The sequence below is a fragment of the Podarcis melisellensis genome (assembly GCF_964234715.1).
Source record: "Podarcis melisellensis genome assembly, chromosome: 3".
NCBI lineage: Eukaryota > Metazoa > Chordata > Lepidosauria > Squamata > Lacertidae > Podarcis > Podarcis melisellensis.
In genome coordinates this window covers 27,704,012-27,729,476 of record NC_138530.1, presented here as the reverse complement: position 1 = coordinate 27,729,476, position 25,465 = coordinate 27,704,012, and the positions used below count along the sequence as shown (strand labels likewise).

The window sequence follows — 25,465 nt, the reverse complement described above, 5'->3', positions numbered from 1 at the left end:
ACTGTAGAAAAAGCAGTGAAATATGTCCAGCAATAGCCTTACACACATACCTATCTCTATATATTGGGGCAGCCATCATGATTCCCTTCAGATGTTGTTGAATTCCAACACCTATCATTCCTGACCACTTGCTATAGTGGTGAGGTTGAACATCTGGAGGGTGCCACATTGGCTACCCCTGATAGATATTACTATCCCATCACAATCAATCTTCAGTATAGTCAGAAGATTTGCTTTACTGGAAATTAAGATGGACCATAAAACCAACGTCCATTAGTCACAACTATATAAAACTAAAGGTCTGCAAACGTATTTTAAAGCAAAAATAGACAATGTGGTGTTCTTCAGATTCTGTTAGACTACATCATTCCTGGCCACTGGCTGTGCTTGCTGGGACCGAGGAGAGTTGTAGTTCCATCCAACAACAGATAAATAACACTACACTGGACGCCCCATGCTAGAGTTTGGTTATTCCCCTGCAAATATCTGCCTTTGGGATAAGTGACATACTCAAGTCCTATGCTGCAACAATTTCCTATTTTCCTTCACAACTAAGTTAAAGACAAGGGGAGGAAGAAAGTAAAAGAACGATAATCAACTCCCCTGTCATGGAAACAATATGCTGTTGCCATAGATTAAAACTTTAAACCAAAACAACGGAGTCACAGGTCATTATTCAACTAAGTACTGTATTACTGAGAGTAGACCCATTGAAATTAATGAACTTCGTTATGCTCATTAATTTCAGTAGCTCTACTCTGGGTAAAACTTAGCTGAATGGCTTCCAGTTTTATGATATACTAATGTTTCCTGGAAGCATTAAGGACATGCCATAGGAGCCCAGGAAACTCCTCATACCTAGTCTGACCATTGGTCCATTTACCTCAACATGGACTACACAGACTGGCTGTGGCTGTACAGGATTTCAGACAGCAGTCTATTCCAGTACTCCCTGGAGAGGCTAGTGATTGAAATGTAGACTTTCTGCATGCAAAGCATTTGCTTTTCTACTACACTATGAACTCTTCCTCACACTGTATCCTCTTCAGCAATGTGAGAAGCAATTTGTAAGAGGGAGCGTTCCATGCATTTCAAGCACATGTAAGTATGGCATTAGCTAAACCTTTCTTAGTTTAGCTAACTGGCAACCAAAGGAATCCTTTCACACATTGCTAGTAGGCTTTTTAAATTTGGTCATTCAGCAGCAACAGTGCTGCCAGTGTAACAAAAAAAAAAAATGGGAGATGTAAGAAATGAAGTATCTTGTAAAAGCAGTTTACAAAGATGTTATACAATTTGTGTGCTGGAGTGGGGTTAGGTTGCAAAAAGAAGCAGCTAAAATTTCTAGTACTTGCTTCCTGTTAAGAAACAAGTGTGCCTAAACAGCGGTCAGATATGGACTGTATCTTAAACCTCTCATATTCAGAATGTGAGAAAGATGTAAAACAATGAGACACTGTATCAGAAAACACTGAAATGTTAAGATGCCTGAGATCATAGATTAATAAAGAGCCAACGTTCAGACCCCTGGGCTTTCCTCACCAGATCTATCCTTATTGCCGTCTGCTTTGATTTTCCCCAATAAACATGTGCCTGACTGTTTCCCCCAGAAAACATACTGATGTTGCTTGTAAGTGACACATAATTTTGCTAGATGCAAGATGGTTTCAGGCTTGTTCTGCAGCTGCTAACTCCTTCCTCCCCTTCTCTGCTATGGGGACTATGTACTCCCCCTCTTTTTCTGTCTGTTACTGTCAGGATCCCTATCATGGTCACATACCTCCTGTAACATCACGGGGGGGAAATACCATTCTGTATGTACTTCAAAGCCTATTTAAAAAGGTTGGTATCCTGTAGTCTTTTTCTGCTTGTATTCTACATCCATACAGAGCAACGCAGAGTGAGCATTCTAATGAACACAAATAGGTCCAAATTTCCCCTTTGGGATCAAGCAGTTTTCTGACACAGGTAAAGCTTAAGGTTGTAGGAGAAACTTTTATATGTGGGGCCAATTTATAGCACGGGAACACACTTAAAATAAAAACCATGTGTGCCCTAGTGAAGCCTCATCAACAAATCAGTCCTTTTCAAGTGATGACTACTTACTGTAATAAGACATAGAGATGTCTGAGGTGTGGCACCCAAGGTTCCTGAGGGCGGGACAAACTTGTAATATGACCCTTTCTTATCTCTCATGTATGGCCTTGTCTGTTTTGAAACATGAGATGGTTATTTAAGTTCCTTAAAGCTGTTTCCAAACAGTTGCTACTTTTGCGTGGGATTCAAACACATGCTGGCAAGTTCAGGTTACGCAATTAAAGTTGATTTGGTGCTCTTGTGAAACAAACCAGCTCTCTCTCACACCCCCACCTGACTTTTTGTGATAAGGAAAGTAATGGGAAGATGCACTGGAAAGTATAGGATAACAATTGCTTGATACAATGTCATATAATCTCCCTGCAAGCAAATCAATAAATAGCTCAATAAATAGCCAGCATTGTCTAACTTCCCTGCAACTTTGTGCAAACAAATCAGGATGAATGCTAAATAAACAGGTTGTCTAGAAGAGGCTTGGGTGGGTTTTTTTTTGTATTTCTAGGTGCCCGGATTGCATTAACAGTCAGACATGACAAATGAAAGGTTCTAGCCACGGAATAACGCAGAACGGTATTGGACCCAGGGGAATTAAGTGGTACAGAATACAATCAACATACGGGTCAGGGGAAAGTGTGGATGAACCCCATGTTTCTCAATGAAACAACCCAGCTTCAAACGTTGGTTTCCGGAGCTACATAACATTTACATAGTTCTAGCATAATTTATGTTAAAATAAATAGTTCAAATAGCTTGCAGCTCTGCTTTGAGGTCTTCCTCTCTGCTGCCATGAAACAGTGATTCAGAATTGACCTTAGAAAGTTAACTATGGCAATAAATGTTCATTTCATTCACTTAGAATACTTAATATTTCATTCATTTAGTGTGTTTAATAAAGTTGGCCTCAGACTCAGATGAAAGCCACGTCAACAGATTAGGAAGCAAATATAAAGTTATGTGTGGCACATCAGATTTTTCTTTTACAATGAAATATATTTAACTGTACATGCAGAACACTTAGAAGCATACCTGAAAATCTAAACATGCACTGAACAGTCCTTGGAAAAAATACTCTAACTTACCATTTTCCTTTGTCTATATCACTGTACCTCAGCTGTTGAGTTACAGAAATAATGGCGGCATTCAGATGTAACAATAATCTGTTGTAGCGATAAACTATGGGAGCAGGTCTGGGCTAGTAAATACATTTATTGTTATATAAAATCATTTAATAGCAATAATAACATGTAAATAATGCACGCCCAATTGAATTGTTAGATCTAAGTGTATGTGTGTACTGGATTGTGTAGATTTGTGCATCAAAGTAGTAGACATGTGGGTCCTGCCTTTTTATTTTAGAGAGATGCAAGAATAAAACATGCAGGAAGGATTCTTCTGAATTGCTTCACTAAGAAAACCTGCTCCCGCCTTTCAGTGTTCTGGCCAATGAGCTGAAAGGAACTGGGGTGACTGGCATGCAACAGAAGCAGTGATGTCCTGCCTCATTTCCCTCCTTTGCGTGCACTGATCAATGAAGAATTTTTTGCTCCAGTTGGCCATGGCTGCATTATTTTCCTGGCTGCATTTATGTTCCTGGCTAGTGGAGTGGTATTGATTTTCTGGCTCAAAAACAAATTGGCGGATACATGATATTTATTTTTCTGGCTTGAGAGCAAATTGGTAGGCATGTGGTATTTTTTTTATTTAATTAAAATTAAGTTGTATATTATTAAGATTATATAATCATAGCTATTTGTTTATTTATTTGCAAGATTTCTTTTGCACTGTTCAGCAGAGCTGCCAAGAGCAGTTTGCAAGAACAGGATAAAAAATACAAATAAAACAAAAACACCACGTTTAAAAAGTTCATTAATACATGCCAACTGTATTAAGCATTTTGTTGTTGGTCACACAAGCATGGTCTAAAGCAAAATGTATGGATACACACTACCAGATTTATATACAAAAGTCCTGGTGGGGCAATGATACTATTTGATGTTTTCATTCTTTTATTATGGTGTCTTTATCTCTCAACAAAAATAACCCATTTCTATGTATCCCAAAAAATTAATACACAGATGTACAGATTTTAATATATAGATATTTTGGTGAATCAAACATTGGCCCTGATCCAGTAAGGCATAATCTACATATAAAAATAAGCTTTTGCACTGTGCCTCTGACCACTAGAGTAAAACCTTCCACATCTGGCCTCCTGCGTGATCTCTTATGTTTAATCCAGGGATCTATAGGAGCAAAGCAGCCAGCTGTTGCACTTGAGGACCCTACCCCCCCCCCCTTGTAGAGGAACTAACTCTGTTGGTGCAGTCTTTCTCATTACAATGATGTTACCCAAGCAATTTCACAAGGATAATATTTTTTATGGATATACACACCTGCCAGCTGTCATTTAATGGGGTGGATTCATGAGAAATATTTTCAACAGGACATTGAGAAGATAGAATCAACTGACAATGACTTTATTATGGCAAAAGTGGGAGTAGGCCTTGGGCATTTATTGGTTGGAGTACAGCTTTTGTATTTAAAGCAAGCTTGCACAAGTCTGAGCCAAACCAGTCATATGTTGTGGCCTGCCAGTTGCTTGACAGAAGAAGAAGAAACAAAAAAATTGAGGTTTGATAAGTCTGTGGTGGTGGGCCAGCACACAGTCCCCTTGGAACAGAACGCCACACACCATATAGCAGACCTGGTGTAAGGAGCAGGCTTGTTCTAAACTAGCAATATATCACCTTAATTTGGTACCCTGTAGTACCAATGGGGATTGCCTCGTCCACTATTGACTATTCTGACTGGCTGTGTCCATTGCCAAAAATTTGGCTCCGTAGATTCAGAATTACTATGTTGTTGGAAAGCTGCTAATATGGCAGGGTCTGACAAACAAATTCAGTAGATTCTTTCCCAAGAAGGCTTCCAGGATGAGACAATGATAATGTTCTAAGCAGAATATAAAGTGTCAGATCACTTTCAAAATTCCACGTGAAAGTATATAGATCAGTTTCAAATTTCCATGTGAAAGTATATAGATTCGGTTTTATTCATGCATTTACATACTTCCTGGATGAATAATGGTTCACAACAACAAAATGAAACCATTTATGACAGAGACAGACTGAGGCTAGGTAGGGTGAGGTGATATCATACAGAGCAACGGTGCTTCCCCCCCCCCCAGGGGTTACTCAGTACAGTGGTACCTCGGGTTAAGTACGTAATTCGTTCCAGAGGTCTGTTCTTAACCTGAAACTGTTCTTAACCTGAAGCACCACTTTAGCTAATGGGGCCTCCTGCTGCTGCCGCTGCGCCGCCGGAGCACAATTTCTGTTCTCATCCTGAAGCAAAGTTCTTAACCCGAGGTACTGTTTCTGGGTTAGCGGAGTCTGTAACCTGAAGTGTATGTAACCTGAAGCATATGTAACCTGAAGCGTATGCAACCCGAGGTACCACTGTACAGGCAACTATTTTTGTTGTCGTTAAAAAGTGTGGCACTTCATGATGAGTACCGGCACCTATTTTTCTAGAAAAAAGTACTGCAGGGTAATTAATGTTTGCTAGATAAATATGTACTGGGTGTGTTCTTTCTTCTCTCATCATCTGTTATAGTTGCTTCATTTTGCTTAATGGTTGGGGTGGTTCACTTTCCCACATGTCTGAGGGGCTACAGTCTCCATGTAGTAAGTACATAGTAGTTTTACATCCTGACTATATATTGTCAGGGATAGAACATTGTGACTTTATCTTAGCATCTGTCAGAGAACACATCTTGTTCTAGATGTGTCAAATGTCTGGATGCTACACTCAGTGCTTTATTCTATTTTTAAAAAATGTTTAGGGGTACACATTTTGACTCAAGAAAATCACAATTTTATAGTTCAAATCCTCAAAGCTACTAACATGAGTTTGACCAAACTGCGGGAGGCAGTGGAAGACAGGAGTGCCTGGCATGCTCTGGTCCATCAGGTCACAAAGAGTTGGATATGACTAAACAACTAAACAACAACAACAACAACAAATAGTTCAAATCAGAAAAAATAAATACAGTAAATGGACAAAAGTACAAAGATTCACAAAATGTTTAGGGGTATGCGTACCTCTACGTTTCCCCCGAAAAAAAGCACTGGCTACACTGACACACTGTCTGACATCATACCTTGAGATGTGTAGACCGTGCTGTCAGCTCTGGCTCACAGAAGATACTCCAGTTCCTGTCTGTACATTCCACCCTCCCGGCAAAGCTGCACTCAGGCACATGTGACTTATGGCTAACAGTCAGGTGAACTTAATTTAGCACTACTGTTCCCTGGTGAAATAAATTATTATGTACTGCAGGTAGATTTTTTAAAAAGTACTACTACTATTTGGGTGGTGTTGTGTATATATTGTTTGATTAAAGCAAATGCAAACATGGGCATCTTAAGGAAGCACTTCTCACCTATTGCTGCACCAAATGCTATTGCCCATTGGGAGATTAAACCTAAATGGGAGCAGGTCTTCTGCTCGCATTAATCACTTGGATCTTTGCTTTGACTTCTGGATCCCCAAATAAATCCTGAAACCTTCCAGGTTCTAAATGAAATAGTGCTTAGCTGCTTATTATTTCTGAAACTGATATTGAGATCCTGATTTCATGCTATCAGTACTTCACAGTTGGATTACTGTAATGAATTTTATTTCGATCACACCATATCTCTTGTGAGTTGCTAGTAAATGGTCCAGAACTTAACAGTTAGACTTCTTTCTTTTGAGGTGTCACTATCTTATCACTTAAATTCTTTTCACTGGAAAGCTTTACCAATGTAACTTAGAATCTAGACCTACTGTTGACCTTCAAAAGGCATCAGTTCATTTTTAGGCTTCTCCCCCCCCCCCCTTCAAACTCATAGCTCAGATTGCTTAATTAAAACTTTGTACCAGCAAGTTTCAGAATCTCTCCCTCAGTGGTCACCAATGAATCCCTTGCTGTCGTTTTCTCAAGGAGGTCAAACTAGGCTTCTTTTAGTTGGCTTTAAAGTTGCAGCAGTCACCTGTCCATCATTGCACCGGCAAGACCTAGGAAAACAAAAGCTTTTATGCTGAAGAAAGTAGGTGTGGTTCTCAAACTTGATTATGCATTTGACATAAATTCATAGGCACCTGATAGACCCATAGTGTAAGTGGAGGATATGCTGCTGAGCTGGCCCTTAGTAAAGGCCCATTGAGCCAAGCTACTACTCCTTCATGGGATATGATAGCATATAACCTATGCATTTGGAAATATCTGCTATAGAAGTACGGCTTTAGAATACATGTGGGTGATTGCATGTCTTCATATCCTCTCAAATTTAATACTCCATGTATGTAAAAACATACCATTTTAGCCTTCCTTCACATCATCTTTCCTAGGGCACTAATTTCCCACGGACTGGGTATTCTTTATATGGTAAAAGGTAAAGGTACCCCTGGCCGTTAGGTCCAGTCGTGGACAACTCTGGGGTTGCGGCGCTCATCTCGCTCTTTAGGCCGAGGGAACCGGCATTTGTCGGCAGACAGCTTCCGGCTCATGTGGCCAGCATGACTAAGCCGCTTCTGGTGAACCAGAGCAGCACACAGAAACTCTGTTTACCTTCCCGCTGGAGTAGTGCCTATTTATCTACTTGCACTTTGACGTGCTTTTGAACTGCTAGGTGGGCAGGAGTTGGGACCGAGCAACGGGAGGTCACCCTGTCGCAGGGATTCATAGAATCATAGAATCATAGAGTTGGAAGAGACCACAAGGGCCATCGAGTCCAACCCCCTGCCAAGCAGGAAACACCATCAGAGCACTCCTGACATATGGTTGTCAAGCCTCTGCTTAAAGACCTCCAAAGAAGAAGACTCCACCACACTCCTTGGCAGCAAATTCCACTGTCAAACAGCTCTTACTGTCAGGAAGTTCTTCCTAATGTTTAGGTGGAATCTTCTTTCTTGTAGTTTCGAATCGCCAACCTTCTGATCGGCAAGCCCTAGGCTCTGTGGTTTAGACCACAGCGCCACCCGTGTCCCTTCTTTATATGGAAGCACATTCTAACATATGGTTGTCCTGCAAGCTGAAGCGGTACCACATGGTTGTTCTGAATGTGTAGTTTAATTGGGATGGAATCCCTGACCAATAGAGGAAGTAGATTGGGGACTTCATGTAGGTGAGTCTGTGCTGACAGTAGGGCTCTGATTGAAGGCCCAAGTGCACTCTTTCAGTGCATACAGTTTGCTTTTGATACTCCATGTATGTGCTGTTCTCTCACACAGGGATTGGCATAAGGGCCTTGCATAGCTGACTTGTGCTGTGGAGAAAGTAGCTACCTTGTTGTTGTTCCTCCATCTACTTGACATAGGAATAGCCTGGTGGATCAGGCCAATGGACTATCTAGTCCAGCATCCTGTTCTCATAGTGGCCAACCAGATGCCTGTGAAAAACCAGGGAACTACTTATTTATGTACTCTGCTGCACCTGATTGAACTTATAGTTTATAGATCTGAATATTACTGGACTAGAACTGAGAAACATTGCATCTGAGTGACCAAGGTCTTGAATTGTTATTTTTATTCAGTTTTTGCAGATGCTATGTCAAGCATCCCATATACATTCCTCCAAGTCAAAACTGATTTTTGTGTCTTTTATTCACTGATGATATTTGAAAGGCTTGACCCTAAATCATTACTCCTCTTTTACTGTTAAAAGTGCTGCTTTGAAATGTGTTTTCCATTATGTATTGAATTACTTGAAGCTGAGAATTGGCTAGGAGATGACAAATTCCTTTTGTACAGTAGTCCCACAAGGCTAATGTTGCTATTCCTGCATAATGAAAAAAGTCATGTTTCAGTGTTAGAATTTAGGATTCTCTGCACCTATGCAATGTTGTATGCAAGACTTTGGGAAAGAAGGCTCCACAGGGTTTGATAAATGGTCAGCCGTGTACTGCATGCCCCTTGAACTGGAGTATGGTCCTGAAGCGTGGTCATGCTAAACCAGACCATTAGGATTGGCTTATTTACTGTTATCTGCAATGCATTTGCAACAAATAAACTGCTCTGAATTGCAGTCTCCTTTCTGCTTTTTCATACAGGATTAATTAAGATTGCTTACTTGGTGGCAAAGATCTGCTATAATTTTGGAGTCAAAGATATAATCTTGGAGTCAATGATATTTTAAACAAGCCAATCAGAAATGGTTTTGAACTTGGGAGACAATCTTAACCAGAAATGTGACCTGTTTTAATCAGAGGTTGGGGCTAAACTATAAACTTAAAACCATATTCATGCTTACTTTGTTAGATTCAGTTAGATGCAAATTTTGGTCCTTGGTACACTCTGAATCAGCTGTTTTAAAGGCCATGAATAGTGGGTTTACTTTGATTACACTGAAGAGGTGATAATGGCACTGTCCCATGTTTAATGCAACATTGTTAGATGTCCTTTCTCTTTTGTATTAAAACATTCACCTAGTCTTGAGCAGAAATAAAAGGTTCAAAGCTTGTCAGCATCAGTTTTATAGATAGCCACTGAAAAAAATAATAATGAGATATTGGGTATTGTAAGGCTCAAGGGCTGCCTTGCCAGACTCATTTATTTCCATTCACCTTTTGTCTGAATTGCAGACAGAAGACATTCAATTAAAATGTGTCACCTGTTATGTGTGATCTAATTTGTATTTGTAAATGGTACAGATTAGAGCACCAAGCTTCACATGCTCCCAACTTTTTGAAACATGTGCAGAACAGCAATCTCTTTGGACTGGAAAGGTTGGGTGTGTTTGCCTGCAAGAAAATTTATTGTTTGCTTATGGTTCATGGTACTGCATTTGTATCTGGTATTAATATTTTTATTCAAATCACTTGAACACCACCCTGGAATCTGTTGAGATAAAGTGCAGTTTTACATAAAGCAAATAAGTAAATAATCAAATAATCTATGATAAACTGGTCCAAGTGTGCTTATTAGATGCATTTCAAATCAAATCTATCCTTAACTAATTAGTATATGGAGTATGTGTAGACCCTGATGTACAAACGTTAGTTACATTTTCTCAGGCCATCAGTAGCCATAACCTTTTGATGCAGACGTTCTGTTCCCCCCCACTATATTTCAGACACCTTGGCCTGGATCCAGAGAGCTGCTTAAACTTACTCAAGGCTCTTGTGCTGGCTTTTATCTTACTTTTCATTGAACAGCTGATCCCCATGCTGTATCACAAACTACTTTAGAAACTCCTCTCACTTTCAATAGTAATTTGCCATGGGTGTGAGGTGGGTGGGGAAGAACTTGATGCTAGTTCTAAAGTCCTTTGGATCCTGGCCATTATTATTTTCCTGTTATAAATATATTAGGCATCTGGTTGGCCACTGGGAGAACAGGATGTTGGACTAATTGGGTCATTGGCCTGATCCAGCAGGCTTTTTTGTGTTCTTACGTTCTTTCTTCTCTGAACTATCAATTGCATTCCTTATATACAAGTGTAAGCTGAAGACAAGAGAGTTGGTGCCTTTTAAGGTTTCCTATGCTATACTCAGTAATATGCTTCAGATTGCAGATAGCTATCAGGAGACAAAAACTGACTTCCCTTGCTAATTGTTAATTCAGCAGTAGAGCAGGAAAGCTTTAATGTGAGCCATAGCTTTTATCTTTTTTGATGACTTAGGATTCTGTTTTTTTTTTAAAAAAAAAAAAAGCTTGGCTAATGGACTTGCATTTTGCATCTCTAGATTACTTTTTTTCTGTATTGTGACTACCAATGTACAACTGAATAATTTCAGACCTATTTAGCATGGCCAACAGGCTCCTGTAAATATAAAAGTCCATGTTTTTGTTTTTCTTCACACAGTTTTTTTCTAGTGTGAATTGCAGTGTTGTAAGTACGGTAGGTAATAAAACCACAGTGTAACATGATTTTTATATAAGCAACTGTTTTTCCTTCTGTGGAATTGAGATCTAATTTGTGTGGACCCAATACAATAATCCACCTGAGCCGTGCAGATTACGAAATAATGCTGCATAGTTTGTTATCCAAATAAGATTGAAAAAAGTTGCCTCGTTTAGATAAATGAATGTTTATTCATCCTGCTTGGCATTCTTGTAAATATATACAACATGTGGGTCTTAGTGTGTTTACATTACCCATTTAGAGTACTGTACAATGAAGTTGCGTGTCCTCTGATACATTTCACAGCTTTACACACACCGCAGTTCACATCAGCACAGCTTCGTTAGTACAGTGGTACCTCGGGTTAAGTACTTAATTCGTTCCAGAGATCCTTACTTAACCTGAAACTGTTCTTAACCTGAAGCACCACTTTAGCTAATGGGGCCTCCTGCTGCCACTGCGCCGCCGGAGCACAATTTCTGTTCTCATCCTGAAGCAAAGTTCTTAACCTGAAGCACTATTTCTGGGTTAGCGGAGTCTGTAACCTGAAGCGTATGTAACCTGAAGCGTATGTAACCCGAGGTACCACTGTATCAAGTTCGTCACTATTGAGCAACATTGACACACCCTTTTGGATATGCTTCTGGTGTTACCGAGAGAGGAAGAATATTTATGTTTGAAACACCTTGGGAAATATGCAAACTGCCTTATCAATAAAACTGTCTTGTACCCATTTCTTTGAGTAATGGATCAGGTTTACAGTCTAGTTTGCATCTTTGTCACTGGAGGCCCAAGTGGCCTCTGTGGGATGGAATGTCTTTCATCAGCTAAAGCTGGTGCACCAGCTGTGCCTTCTGTGAACAGCGAGGCAATTCATGCTCTCTTAACATCAAGGATTGACTAATTTAATACATCATCTGTGGGGCTACTTTGGAAGAGGGCTCCAGAAACTGAAGTTAGTTCAGAATAGAACCACTAGGCTACTGTTTGGGACTGGACACCGCAACAGTACTTAATAGAGCTGCATTGGTCTGCAGCCCATTTTCAAGTCTCATCCAAAGAGCTGTTGCTTATCTGTAAAGCCCTACATTATTTTATATTCAAAGCCATACACTGCTTGATGCCTAGGTTTTGTTGTTGGCATCCATCTGTCTCAGGAGAGTATGCCTTCAGGGATAAAGTCAAACTGTTGGAGAGCTACAGTGCTTGCTGTGGCTGTAGAGACCAGTACAGGAGAGACATGCTTTATTGCAGGTGGGAAAGATAAAGGCGCCCAGTATTGCTGCTACAGGTGCACCATGGAGTTTCTTCCCTCTGTGTTCCTGTCTGGTCACTGCTGTGGATACACAACCTGTCTGTCTCCAGGCACTGCAATCTTCTGAAAAGGATTTCCGTATGGTGGGGTTAATGTTGCAAGCCTTCATGTCATGTTTGTAGATGCAGAGTTAGTCTGCCAACAGGCCTAGTGCCTGCAGCCAGCTTCCATAGAGCACATCCTTGGGGATCCTGCCATCTTCCAATCTGTGGACATGATGAAGCCAGAGTAGACATCACTGAGACAGAAGTGACAACAAGCTGGGAATGTGAGTTTGGGAGAACACATCTTGATTTAAAATGCTGTCCAACCATGTGACGTCAAAAATCTTCCTGACACAGCGCATATGGAAGGCATTGAGGCATCACTTTTGGTGGGTGTAAGTTGCCCATGACTCACTTCCATAAAGCAGTGTGCACAGGGTCTGGTAGACCCTCATATTGGTATTGGGCGTTATCATCACATTCTACCCTACCCTTTTGGAAAGGTGAGACAAGCTATTGCCACAGCGGCCTTGTCAATATGATTCTCTCTCTGTGTCAATGGAAAATTTGCTAGTTATGATAGAGCCTGGATAGACAAAATTGTCTACCACCTCAAGTGAGTGGTCATCAGTGCTGATGCATGGAATGCTATTGACATCCTGACCCAGGATATTGGCATAGTTGCCAACTTTTCCCTTTTCTTGCGAGGGATCCTATTCGGAATAAGGGAATTTCCCTTTAAAAAAGGGAAATATTGACAGCTATGGATATTGGTCTTCATCAGGCTGATGGTGAGGCTGAACTCCATGGAGGATTGGGCAAAACATTTGATGAGTCTCTGTAGAGCTTCCTCAGAGTGTGCTGCCAAGGCTGTGTTATCTGCAAACAACATCTCATGGATAAGAACCCACCACACTTTTGTATTGGCATGGAGACATGCCAGGGTGAACAGACCCCCATCACTCCTTGCATGGATGTACATACCGTCTTCAGTTGAACTGAAGGCATGCGAGAGCAACAGGGATTAAAATAGGCCATCCGGAGTTTGAGCAAGAACACATTGCTGCTTCATGCTGCTTTTTGTATGGAAGGCGTCTGAGGAGACCCATCTTCCTGGGCAGTGGTGTGCATGTCCTCATGGGAGGACATGATCATGTTGTGATGAGCATTCCATCTTGTGGAACAGTGTGAAGAGTCCTTTTCGGCTGATGAGGTCAAAGGCCTTCACCAGGTCTATGAAGGCAATCTACAAGGAGTGTCTCTGCTCTTGGCATTTCTCCTGCAGTTGGCGTAGTGAGAAAATCATGTTGACTGTTGACCTCTGAGCTCTAAAACCACATTGCGACCCAGGATAGACCCTGTCAGCAAGTGACTGCAGTCTGTTGAGAACAACAAGGTGTGGTACTAAGCATGGCGATCCCATGGTAGTTGTTAGACTAATCACAGTCACCTATGTCCTTATAGAGGCTCCAAATGCTGAGGTTGTGCATATCTTGTGGTATGGATCCCTTTTCCCAACACTGCAAGAGAAGGCCATAGATGTGTGTCATGAGGGAGGAATTGAGGCAAGCTTTCAGTACTGTTGGGATTCTGTCCTGTCCTGGGGCTTAACCACATGCCTGAAAGATGATGGCATTTTTCAGCTCATCAAGGGAGGGAGGAATACCCAGTTCTTCCAAGACAGGCAGAGTCTGGATGCTGTCAATTGCTGTGTTGGAGACCATGTTTTCCAGGGAGTACAGCTCTTGCTAGTGTTCTGCCCATTGCTTCATCTGCTTGCTGCAGTCTGTAAAGCTCTCTCAAGACAAGGTTTTCAGCAGTGCAGTTTTCCTGACTGTTGGTCCTTTTTCAGAAATGAGTATAGCCACAAGGCAGAAAAGGTTTAAGTTCAGACTTTTCTTTCTCCTAGATGAGCTATCTTCACTGGTTAATGAGCACCATCTGCCCCTCATTTCCTCAATAGCACCTGCAGAAAAAAGCCTTCCTGGCCATTGGACTCACTATTAGTCTCATCTGCTCAATCTGGGGGAGCCTGTCTTTGCATGCAGGGGATAGGCAAGTCCCTAATTCACCAAGGGTTTAAGAGCTATTGGGTACTCTCACCTTGTTTAGTCGGCCAGTCAAAGCTGTTTCCTGGGATGTGGCCACTGTCATAAGCTGATAGCTTCTAGGTGCCACAGGTGAGGGCTGAGTGTATTGTGGGGACCAGGGTGAATGAACTACCCAGATCGTCTCCTTTCAGCCGTCACGCTGTGAAGATCCCTCGACCTCTGGTGCGACATAAATCAGTGACCCAAGTCTGCTGACAGGGGCACACTTTACTTAGCAGAGCAAACTGCGCAATGAAAGAGGCTTGAGGCTTGTGGAGACATACTAACAAACTACGGATTTATTAAACATAATTCAGGACAAAGAAACATGTCTCTCTTTTCCATCTCTTCTGAGAGAGAGAAAAGCAAAAGCAAAAGAACACTGTGGAAGTTCTGGAATGTAAACAGACATGTGACATGTAACAGTTTCATGTCTGTAACTAAAGGTGGAATGGAAAATTCCCCAAAGGGAGCACAACATGTCTTCCAAAAGAGGTACTGCTCCTCCCTTAATACTCCATACACCAAGATATCCCCTACCCCCAGCCCATGTGCTGAGATCATTGGTGAAGGCTGTCCTTTAGGTGTCCAACATCTGACCTGAAGAGAGGAAGAGAACATTTTCAGTGATGGCACCCTGGTTATTGGGCTTCCTAACTAGGGAGGCTTGCCTGGGACCCACTCTGTTATTTTTTTTGGTGTCGGATAAATATTTTAAAAAATGCTTACAGGCTTTAAAGTTCTGCCTGTTAATTTTAACTGCTGCTTCATTGCTGGTTTTATTGTGATTGTTTTGTTTTGCTGTATTGCACTGATTTTGTTGCTGATTTCATTGTAAGAATGGTCCTATGAATATAAGTGGGGCTTGCAACAAAATGTTGCAGTGTGAAGTGTTTGTTGCTTAGTGTTCTAAAAAATTAGTCATGCACTCCTGCGGGACACATCGTTCAATTCCTGCTTCCACCTGGCTTTCTGTGACACACCATTCTAGCCAGCATTTTATGATCACTGAGTGCACACATTCTGCATCGAGTCCTCTCTTTCTTAGCACCCCATTTCCAGATTTTTGTACTTCTAGAAATACCGGGGCTTCCCCAGCATACTGATTTGATATGGGTAGTGCTGTTTTACCTGTATAAATGTAAGCACTTATGCCTCAATACCAGAAACAGCAGGAATATTTCCTAATACTTTTGAATTTGTGTAAAGCTGAAGTTGTTGAATTTTATGCTGTGCCCATTTCTTTCAATTTCAAACAATCTTGAACTTTTACTGTTTTATTGGAAAGTTTCATCATTCCATAAGATATTTTCTTCAAATGTTTTAAATACACCTTTCTTTTTTTGTCTCACCTTCAGGAGTGCGCCTAGACAGAGTACGTGGAGGTCGTCAGAAGTACAAGCGCAGAATAGATGCAGAAAACAGTCCATACCTGAATCCTCAGCTAGTTCAGCCAGCCAAAAAGCCATGTAAGTAAATCAGTTGGTGGTTTTTTCCTTGGTACGTATACATGAGGTTGCATCCCAGTAAAGCAAGAAGCATCCAAAACGAATCATATGCATTATGTTCCTTATCAATGATGATTTTGTAAACTATTCATATCATCCGTATCCTTTCTCTGAAGAGTCAAGAAAAGACTCTTTTAAGGGTGAGAGCTTGCTAATGCACAATTTATGCAGTGCAAATTTTACATTTACAGGTGATCTTTATTTTCAGTGGTACATAAAACAGCTCATGCTGTGATCATTAGTTCATTGAAGCTTCTAGTCTCAGATTTTACAAGAAAGTGATTTTTGCAGTTTTCACTAACTAAATGAGTTTGACTGCTCAACCTCCCAATGAAAATACATTAGGAGCCTCATTAATTTATAGCAATAGAAGGCTGACACACTACTAGTATTAGATTAAAGCAGGAAAGTGCTACACCTACAACATGCATAGGGAGGGTGTTAATGTTCTCATATGCAGCTGATATTAAAAGAAAGAACAAGATACAGTTTGATAAGCTAAAAGCTTATAAAGCCATTTGTACAAATCATACAGAAGCTGCTAATTCTCGAAGAAACAAGTTGGGTAGTCTACAAAAACAAGAATTAGCAGCTAACAGCACTTGTGAATTCTTTTGTATGTCACTTTCAAAATAGCTGTTTTGATGTCTAAGCAGTGGCAGAAGCCTCCAGGCTACAAGAGCCTTCACTTTGGACAATAGTAATAAAAGGCTCCAAGGATTACCCTGATGGCACTTACCTGGTTGTGTAAAAAAAAAAAAGCAGTATGTTGTTTTTCACCTCCCATTCCCCAGTAGGGGACACTACTGTGTGCATTACGCATGAGCATATGGAGACCTGGAAAGCAAATAAACAGAGTTTGAACTGTAAGCAAAAGGGCATTTTAGCTATGTCAAAGGGAAAAGAAACCAGTTTTACATAAAATTAAAGCTTAAGTGAACATATGGCATCGTTTCCTTTTGCCTTTCCAAAAAACATTATGCTGATTATACCTTCAATTGTCCAATCTGGCATCTTCCACACAGTCTGGATAAGCTGTTCCACCACTCTGTAAATACAATCTAGGGTTGCATTAAGCAGATTTTGCGCATTATAATAAAAACTTTCTGATAATACAATAAAATTCAATAAACTCTAATGCTTAATTTCATTAGAGGTTTAGATTTTCTGGATGCACAGATTGCCAGCTTTTCATTTGTTTTATATTGTGCCATTGAGTTGAATTGCTGACAGCTTGGCACATGCACTCACAATTAAGCCTTTTTATCACAGGCATAGGTTAATGTGTCCCGGCTGAAAATGTGAGGAATTGGAAGGGTGCAATCCACCAGTAAGTCGTCTTGGGAATGCCCCATTAAAATGAACAATTCTCTGTACAAGAATACTACTCTGCTCTTTCACAGCTCCCATTCATTTGAAAGGGAACTGTGTAGTATAACTTTTCAGTGAATTTTCTTCCCTGTGCCTAGCCAAAATCATTGAGATATTACACAACATGCAAGAATTTAATGAAACACATTTTAGAGGATTCTATTGCTCAAGATGAACTAGCTTCCGGTCCTCACATGCAATCCTTTATTTAGATATTTATTTAATGGCTCCCTGATCATTTTTCTTAGTTCATCCTGTAAGAAACATGTATAGCATAACTTCTTTTCGGTTCTTTTGCATCCGTCCCAGCAAGTGTCAAGAGTGAAACAGTGAAATCACTTTGACTAAAGAAGTAGCCAGGGAGATTTTCTGGGTTCTGACAGATAGTCTGAGCACAACAAAGGCAGTGGAATGAAAATTGGGTTTTATTGATTCTAATTAGGGAAACGTTAAATAAGATTTACCTAGGAACCGTGCTTGTGGCTATTCTAACTGATGCGGCTTCCTGAGCACATTCAGAATGCCCCTGGATTTGTACTTTCAATACTGACAATGCATTCCCCCTATAGCGAAATAATAGAGATTAGGAAATGTTCACAACACACACTTTTTTATTATTATTTCCTTTCTTTTCACCACAACCCAGTGGTCTGCCTACAGGTCTTGTCATGTTGTCAGAACAATGGGTATGAAAACTCTGTGAACCTTAAATTAAACTGTACAGCATCCTGAATCACTGCACAAAGGGAAATGTTTAAGGGAAAAATAGAAAATATTTCATTTTCTACCACCCCATCCCTAAATATGCTGCTCTCATCCATGCTTTTTTAAAATAATTAACTTGGTGTGTCTTTGGCACTTCAACAAATTTGTTAAAGTAGTTACTAGATTTCAAAACCCAAGCAACTCACATCTCCTCTGTCTGCATATATTTTATTAGTAATACTAGACAAACCTTGGACTTTAAGAAAAGAAATATTTAAGAAAAGTTGTGAAAATATTTACTTGTTTGTTTTGGTAATTTTGTTATAGGAAGCAACCATGGGTAATAAAACAGTGAATTAATGGAGGATTGGGGGGGGTGCGTGGGTGCGCACTGCAGCCAACAGTTTAACATCATCATTGAAAGCTGTTTATCAAGAAATACTAAAACTGCTATCTGTCACCTTTAGATGAGATAAATATTACCCATTAATTAGTTTGAGAATAGTAGAATGTTGGGGGGATTTTGTTTGTTGGTGTAGTTCTTATGAAACAATGAGCATACGACTCCAGGCCTGTTGCTAAGTACTGTAATACCAGATCAGCTTTTGAATTTCCCTCCTCTGTGATTTGAATACATAATCTACATTAACTAGAATGGTCAAACAGTTTAAACAATCTCTGTTCCACCCTCTGTCCCACATCAACTTTCAGTCTAAGAGTTTCTCCATTCACTTGTGAACAGGACGCTTTTACATTGTAATAATAATAAACAAATATACTTGATGTGGTGTGTTGTGTTTGGTTTATGAGGAACTGACATTTTTTTTAATTTGTGACATACCTGTTTGTAAAATACTAGAGACAGAAATAGATAAGAACTCCCGGATAAATTATACAATAGAACATTTAAACAAAAATCTTAGAATGAATTTCCTCAGGTTTTATAGCCATTGAATGCAGTTTCTGAAAACACTTGAACTCCACTAGGTGACAATTTGAACCTTGGTTTCTCCCATCCTATGCTTCACAACCTCACACTGGGTCTCATGAGTGGTATATATAGATTTATCTGTTCACACCTGATCCCATTGAAGTAAATAACATTCCCACCAATTCTGGTAGATAGGGGCTATATCCCCAAACTAGCAGTGACATAGCAAATGTTATACAGGCCAAAACTTAATATTTGTGGATAGCTCAGTTGGTAGAGCATGAGACTCATAATCTCAGGGTTGAGGGTTCGAGCTCCATGTTGGGTGAAACATTCCTATGTTGCAGGGAGTTGGACTAGATTCTTAAGTGGAGTCATGGAAAATACAGAGATTAGTATTAACATATGTTCTGATCTATATTCACAGATAACAAGATTGTCTCTCATTTGCTGGTGGCTGAACCAGAGAAGATCTATGCCATGCCCGACCCCACTGTGCCAGACAGTGACATCAAGGCCCTCACCACTCTTTGTGACCTGGCAGACAGAGAGCTGGTGGTCATCATTGGATGGGCTAAACATATTCCAGGTACAGAATCTATAAACAAGTATACCTTATGAGATTTCTGTCTGTTAAAAACCATTACATAAAAGATGAAATAAGAAAATAATACATGTAGGGCATTAAATGCGGAGACCACGAGGTAATAATGACTAGTTATGCTGCCTCTCTGTTAAACTAGATTATATCCTGGGCCCACTTTGGTCCCTGTGAATTGCACCCCTGCAGGCAGGGTTTTATTTCTTCTGGTTCTACCTTAGCAAAGCATGTAGGTTAAAGTCCTTTGTGACATGCACATCCAAAGGAGTCTTAATGGTCATAAAGCACTTGTGTGAAAACTGTGTTGGTTTAATATTTCCAAATGCTGCCCACATTCCACAGAAAATAAACAAGAGAATTTTGTCTTTTGCTTATACGTCTTGCCTCAGGCAACAGTAACTGGAAATAACATTTTGGAAGGAGTCTGTACATATCAAACAACTTAAGCTTTCTTTGGGTTCAGTGAAATTGTTCCTTCCGCCACACACACACACCTTCCCACACCTACCCCATTTCACTTGGTTTGAATTTGTGTTGGCACACCTGTGTCCTAAAGCAGCTGGCGCTGCAGGCAGCCATGAACCATGAGTACAGGTGTACTTTAATGTCTGCAGACAACATAACAGTTCTAGATTACATGACCAGTATGATCTGCAACCAGTGCTTTGATTTTTTCAAATAAATATTTAGCACTTCCTCCTTTAACAACCTTCCTTGTCTTCAGGGTTGGCCCAATACATCTTGCTACCAGGAGTGAAACAGCAATTTATATATTTATTGTGTTCATATCCCACCTTTTTGGCCAAGGAGCTCAAGGTGGCACACATGGTCCTCCTCCTCCTTCTGTAATCTCTGTAGCAACCTAGGAGATGATTTGTGACACCATGATCAGCTCCTTGGTTTGAGGAACTGAAGGCTATTCTCCACAGGCTGTTGGATTGGGCATTCAGACGAGAAATACGCACAGTGCCTGCTTATTTGGCATTGTTACTCACTTTGCTAAGAATATGTGCACAGATGCTTCCCTCCACCCCCTCCAATATGTGGATAGGCCTAACTGTTTCAGAGTAGCCACATGAGTTGTGAAGATTTCAAGAGGATTTGACAAAGAACATAAAATAGCTTCTGAGACTTTTTTTTTTACTGCTCTCCTTAATGCTAGCTTAACACTTTGGTTCAGGCACTGTCTCTTCCAGTGAATTTGAACAATGCAAGGCGCAATCCTGAATGATTCTAATTACTTCTCAAAACCAAATAATAAACAACTATCAATACACATCTAAATCATAATTTGCTTAGAAAGGAGGACAGTAACACACGTTCTGAAGCGCTCCGCATTTTCTTCACAGAAGAAATTTAGTTGTTCAGAGTTTGCATCACAAATGGCTTATAAACGAGCTTTTGAATCATGAGCAATGTTTTTCTGGTACAGTTAACTTATTTCTGTCTCCTTAAACTAGTTTGTCTTTATGCTTTGAATGCTACAGTAATTTCTTTAATCAAATTGATGGAAGTCCCTTTCCCAGCCCACACTGAAACCAATTTATTGGTCATGATACGCCAGCTATGTTACTAACAGTCGTAACGAACTGTCAGGCAATATCGCAGTGAAGCTAATTTGAAGTCATTAGGTGTGCAGCGTTCAGGCAACAATTTGTTACAGTGGTTAGGAACACAGCTGACATTTCTGAATGGCTTTGTTCAGAGCAGGTCTAGATGAGCCCAAGCAAATTGTAAACTAATTTAAACATCACTCTGTATTATACTAGCTACTTTGTCTTACACTGGTTGCTAATAAAGCACCCCAGATTAAGTCAAAGCTAGTTAAATAGGTGAGTTTGAGTTTCATCTCTGGACAATGCCTACATCAGTCTTACCAATATGGGGACATTTGCCCTAGAAGTCGGTCAATAACGCATCATGGTGATTGCCAAATATATTTTATCAGTTTGATTTGTGTTGTGAATACACGACATAGGTTTGCTTGTGGGTATGGAAAAAACCAGGCAATCTAGAGGGAGAGAAAACAATGGTTCAGTGCCTGCAGTTAGCAGCGAAAGCTGTTGGATGCTTAAAGACTGGCATTCTAAATTACAGACCAGGAATCTGAACCAATTGTGAGCTATTGAGGAATACTTCAACAGCAGGCCCATGGTCAGAGGCAAATTCAAAACCAGGCTTATGGTGGTATATTAAACCTATTAGCTAAATATACATACTGGTGTTCACTTGGCTAGAAGGAGATAAGAGATTGAATTGAACCTTCTGGTAGCCCTTTTGGAATGCAAAGTTTGTTAAAATTTTCACTTATTCACTTATTTTCACTTAATGGTTGGAAGTACGTCACCAAAATACTGAACGCATAAGGGCAAGATGCAAAAACTGGTGCTCTCAATGTGGTTACTTCAATTTTTAATGATGTAGAATTTGAGTATCTACATTTTAACTTTATTTATGTATTTTATTGAAACTTTGGGTACCAGCATATTTTTATTGCATGCATTGCATTGCATACATTGCCATTGTGGGAGATCTTGTAACCAAGAGGCAGGATACATATTTTCTAAATTAATAAAATAAATATAGATAATATTTTTAAAAAACATAGTATAGTTATTATTTATTTATCTTAATGTCCATTATGGAGTCATTTAAGCAAATGTAGACGTGATCACTTCAGAATAATTCTCCAGGTTATTACAAATAAAATAAAATTAGTTCCAACCATCTTATTATTCAGGAAAAGGATAACTTTGCCAAAATGTGTGCATCTTCACCTCTTTAATGCTTTAATGACAGCTTTCCATTTTCCCTTTCTATGTGTTGGTACTGAAAAGTAAAAGAAGGCAGTACTGCTACAGCAATTTATGTTAATGGTGGTCATCATGTTTGACTTTGCAATCATGGCTCTCCTATAGTTCCTTAAAACTTAGTTTCTAAAGGTATGGAATTTTTAACACATGGTTCTATACATATCTATTCAAAAGTGAGTCCCATTGAGTTTAGTGGAACTGACTCCCAGATAAATGGGTATAGGATTGCAGCCTAAGGAGCTTTTTCTGAGCATAATTTGGAACCAGTAAATGTCCAAAGCATATTAGAAGCATATTCAATTTGTTGTTTTATCTAAAAATTGATCGATTTTCTCATGCAGATAAATTTAATTTTACAGCTAATCAAGAAAATTTGATTTTTTTAAAAAATTAGAAGAAACACTGCTTTATTCTGTATTCTGTATTCTGTCACCATTTCCTCTCATTTCTTAATTTTGGAATAATTTCTTAAAATTTTGCATCAATCCCTTGAATGATTATCATTTTTTTGGTGCCTACTCAAATTCCATTGATACTACCGTGCTGTTCTAGCTTTTTTTCTAGTGAGCAAAAAGATACAGAACTGAGCAGAAACATACCTTTTCCGGAAAGGAAACACACACATACCTTTATATATGGATTGAAAGGCTTTATCAGTAAATAGAATTAGTCTACTTGCATTAATAAATCAAACAAATGAAAAGTGTTGTTGTGAAACATGACCGCATCTTATCTGTAGAAGAAAATGATCACAATGGTATTAGGAAATTCTTGACTTTAGTTACAGGAGCGTAAAGGCACAAGAACAGATGATGGTGCCCTAATAGCCCTTTTTAAGAATGACAGGGCCCCACCATTAGCATCCTTTTATATCCTTGGAAATTGCTCATGCCTCGCTTTTCTGGTTCCTATCTGCCTGACTCTTTTTTATTTCTCTTTCAATTTCATCCGCGCTCGGATAAGCGCATGCTAACACAATATGATTGAGCTGTAAAATGGAACGCTGTCGCCTCTAATCTCTTTTATGTAGATATGGAGGTTCTTCCACACTCCACTTCATTCTTTCTCCATTGTTGGCCTTTATAGAATGGGTTGCCGAGTAATGGAAGCTCACACTGTCAAATATTAGAGCTAGGTTTCACAGGGTGTGATAAGAAGATTATCAGCCTAGCAGTCAGATCTATTGTTGTTCTTTGTGTCAGATTAAAATATTCCTATGTACTGTAACTTTGTTAGTAAAATACTACAGGTATTTAGGAAAGCTGTGTTGTTTCCAATGAGACAATGCTTACATTAGTAGATAAATCTGTGAGTACGATGTACAAAGCCTAACTTAGATACGGAAAGCGTATGTTAGTTTTATTGTGTGTTGCGTTTTGAACATGGTAAGTTTTGCTTTCGGACATCTTAAAAGTATAAAGCCCATTTTTTCCATGAGATGAGATTCTGCTGATGTCTGACCACATTTTCAAAGTCACTTAGGCATTGTTTCTGTAATGCAACTGTCTCATTGGCATTCTGCAAAAATGCGCAATGCTCTCCTTTTACTAAGTGGAAGCAGGAAACATTAAGCTCTTTAAATGTGCATAACAGGAAGCTTAAGAGACAAAATGTTCTCTGTCCTTTTTGCAGACACAAAACTCATCAAGTTAGACCAAAGTCCTTGCAATGTTTTACACTTAAAATTAATTTTAATTTGTACAAAAACATTGAATCTGGATTATTCTTCCAAAACAAAAAACCCACCTTTTTATGTTGTAAAATAAAACCAATTGCCATCAAGTGCTTTCAGATTTACCTATTATGCAATTATTACTTGTCTAGCATTGCCTGCTGGTACATTTAGGTTGCCCAAAGAGGTACTAAATATATATAGAGAGACTTATAATTAATTGAAAGACAGCAACCACTTTTGAGACATAAAGTTGAAAAATAAGTTGTACAAAGTATTGTGGCATTTTAAAGATGTGGAAATTTGCATTGTGTATCTTAAAATCTGACATACTAGGTACAGTGAGTTTCATTTGTGTATCTGCAAGGAAGCAGGTAAGCTATCTTGAAAGAACATATTTGTATGCTTGTGACCCCAACAAAAGAGAAGTTATAGAGGGTCACCTGGAAAAAGCATCACGGAGAAAATAAGATTGTAGTTGGGAGTGGTCATTAGAACATTGAGAGGAAGTTTTCTTCCATTTGCTGATGTGAACACAGTGGTGGATTAGATGAGGGCCAATAAGCTGTATTTAAATGTTGTTATTTCATAAAATTCTTACGCCACTTGATTGTAAAAACAAACAAACCTCAAAGCGGTTCACAAAAAGATGAAACAAGAAAATTATCAAGAAAAGATTCACAACAATAGTTTAAAACATACAAAAAGTTAAAATACTAAAACAGGTTAAAATTCACACCAACTTTCTAAGCATCTAGGTAGGCTTGCTTAACAAGAATGTTTTTAGCAGGTGCCAAAAAGAAGGCATTGAAGGCACCTGCTTGATCTCACTAGGCAGGGAAGATGGAGGCTCTTTGGTTTGGTTGTTACCATGGCTAGAAAATAACCAAGTTGTTCTGGATGGAGTCACACTCCCTCTGATGGAGCAGCTACATAGTTTGGGGGGTATTCCTAGATTAAGGTGACCAGATTTTTTTCAATGAATCCGGGGACACTTTAAACAAACAAGCCAACAAATAAACCAACACACAGATACAGAAGATAGATGATAGATAGATAGATAGATGATAGATAGATAGATAGATAGATAGATAGATAGATCTGTGTGTGTTATATATAGATTTTTTATTTAAAAAAAGAGAGAGAAAAGGTTATTTAAAAAAAGAAGAAGTAATATCTTCTCTTCTGTAGTCTCCTCTGTTGTGCGGCCTTCCTCTGGGTCCTGGCCTTTCTTGGTGCGCTAACCATGCTTCCCACCCTCTCCCTCCTTGCACTGAGATCCCCTACAGGCTTACTCGGGAGTACAACAAAGTATAGGCAATGATTTGCATGGGTATTACATTCCCGATCCCGACACTCATTAGTATGGATGTTGAAGTCCTCCAGAATCATCAGTCTGGAAGTCCTCAAAACCGCCTTTGAGACTAGCTCTGTCAGCTTAGAGAAGGGGACTTCTGGGTATTGAGGCCAGCAGTAAACCAGCAGAATCCC

The 25,465-nt window shown here is 39.6% G+C and overlaps 1 protein-coding gene across 22 annotated transcripts in view; it reads left to right on the top strand.

Moving 5' to 3' along the window:
- The window catches only part of ESRRG (estrogen related receptor gamma), a 473,643-nt gene that overhangs the window by 396,002 nt on the left and 52,176 nt on the right, over positions 1–25,465 (top strand). For all 22 annotated transcript variants that reach the window (XM_081904148.1, XM_081904142.1, XM_081904154.1 and 19 more), the window contains 2 exons: positions 15,732–15,842; positions 19,316–19,477. In XM_081904148.1, the coding sequence (XP_081760274.1) occupies positions 15,732–15,842; positions 19,316–19,477 (273 nt within the window). The remainder of the gene's footprint in view (positions 1–15,731; positions 15,843–19,315; positions 19,478–25,465) is intronic.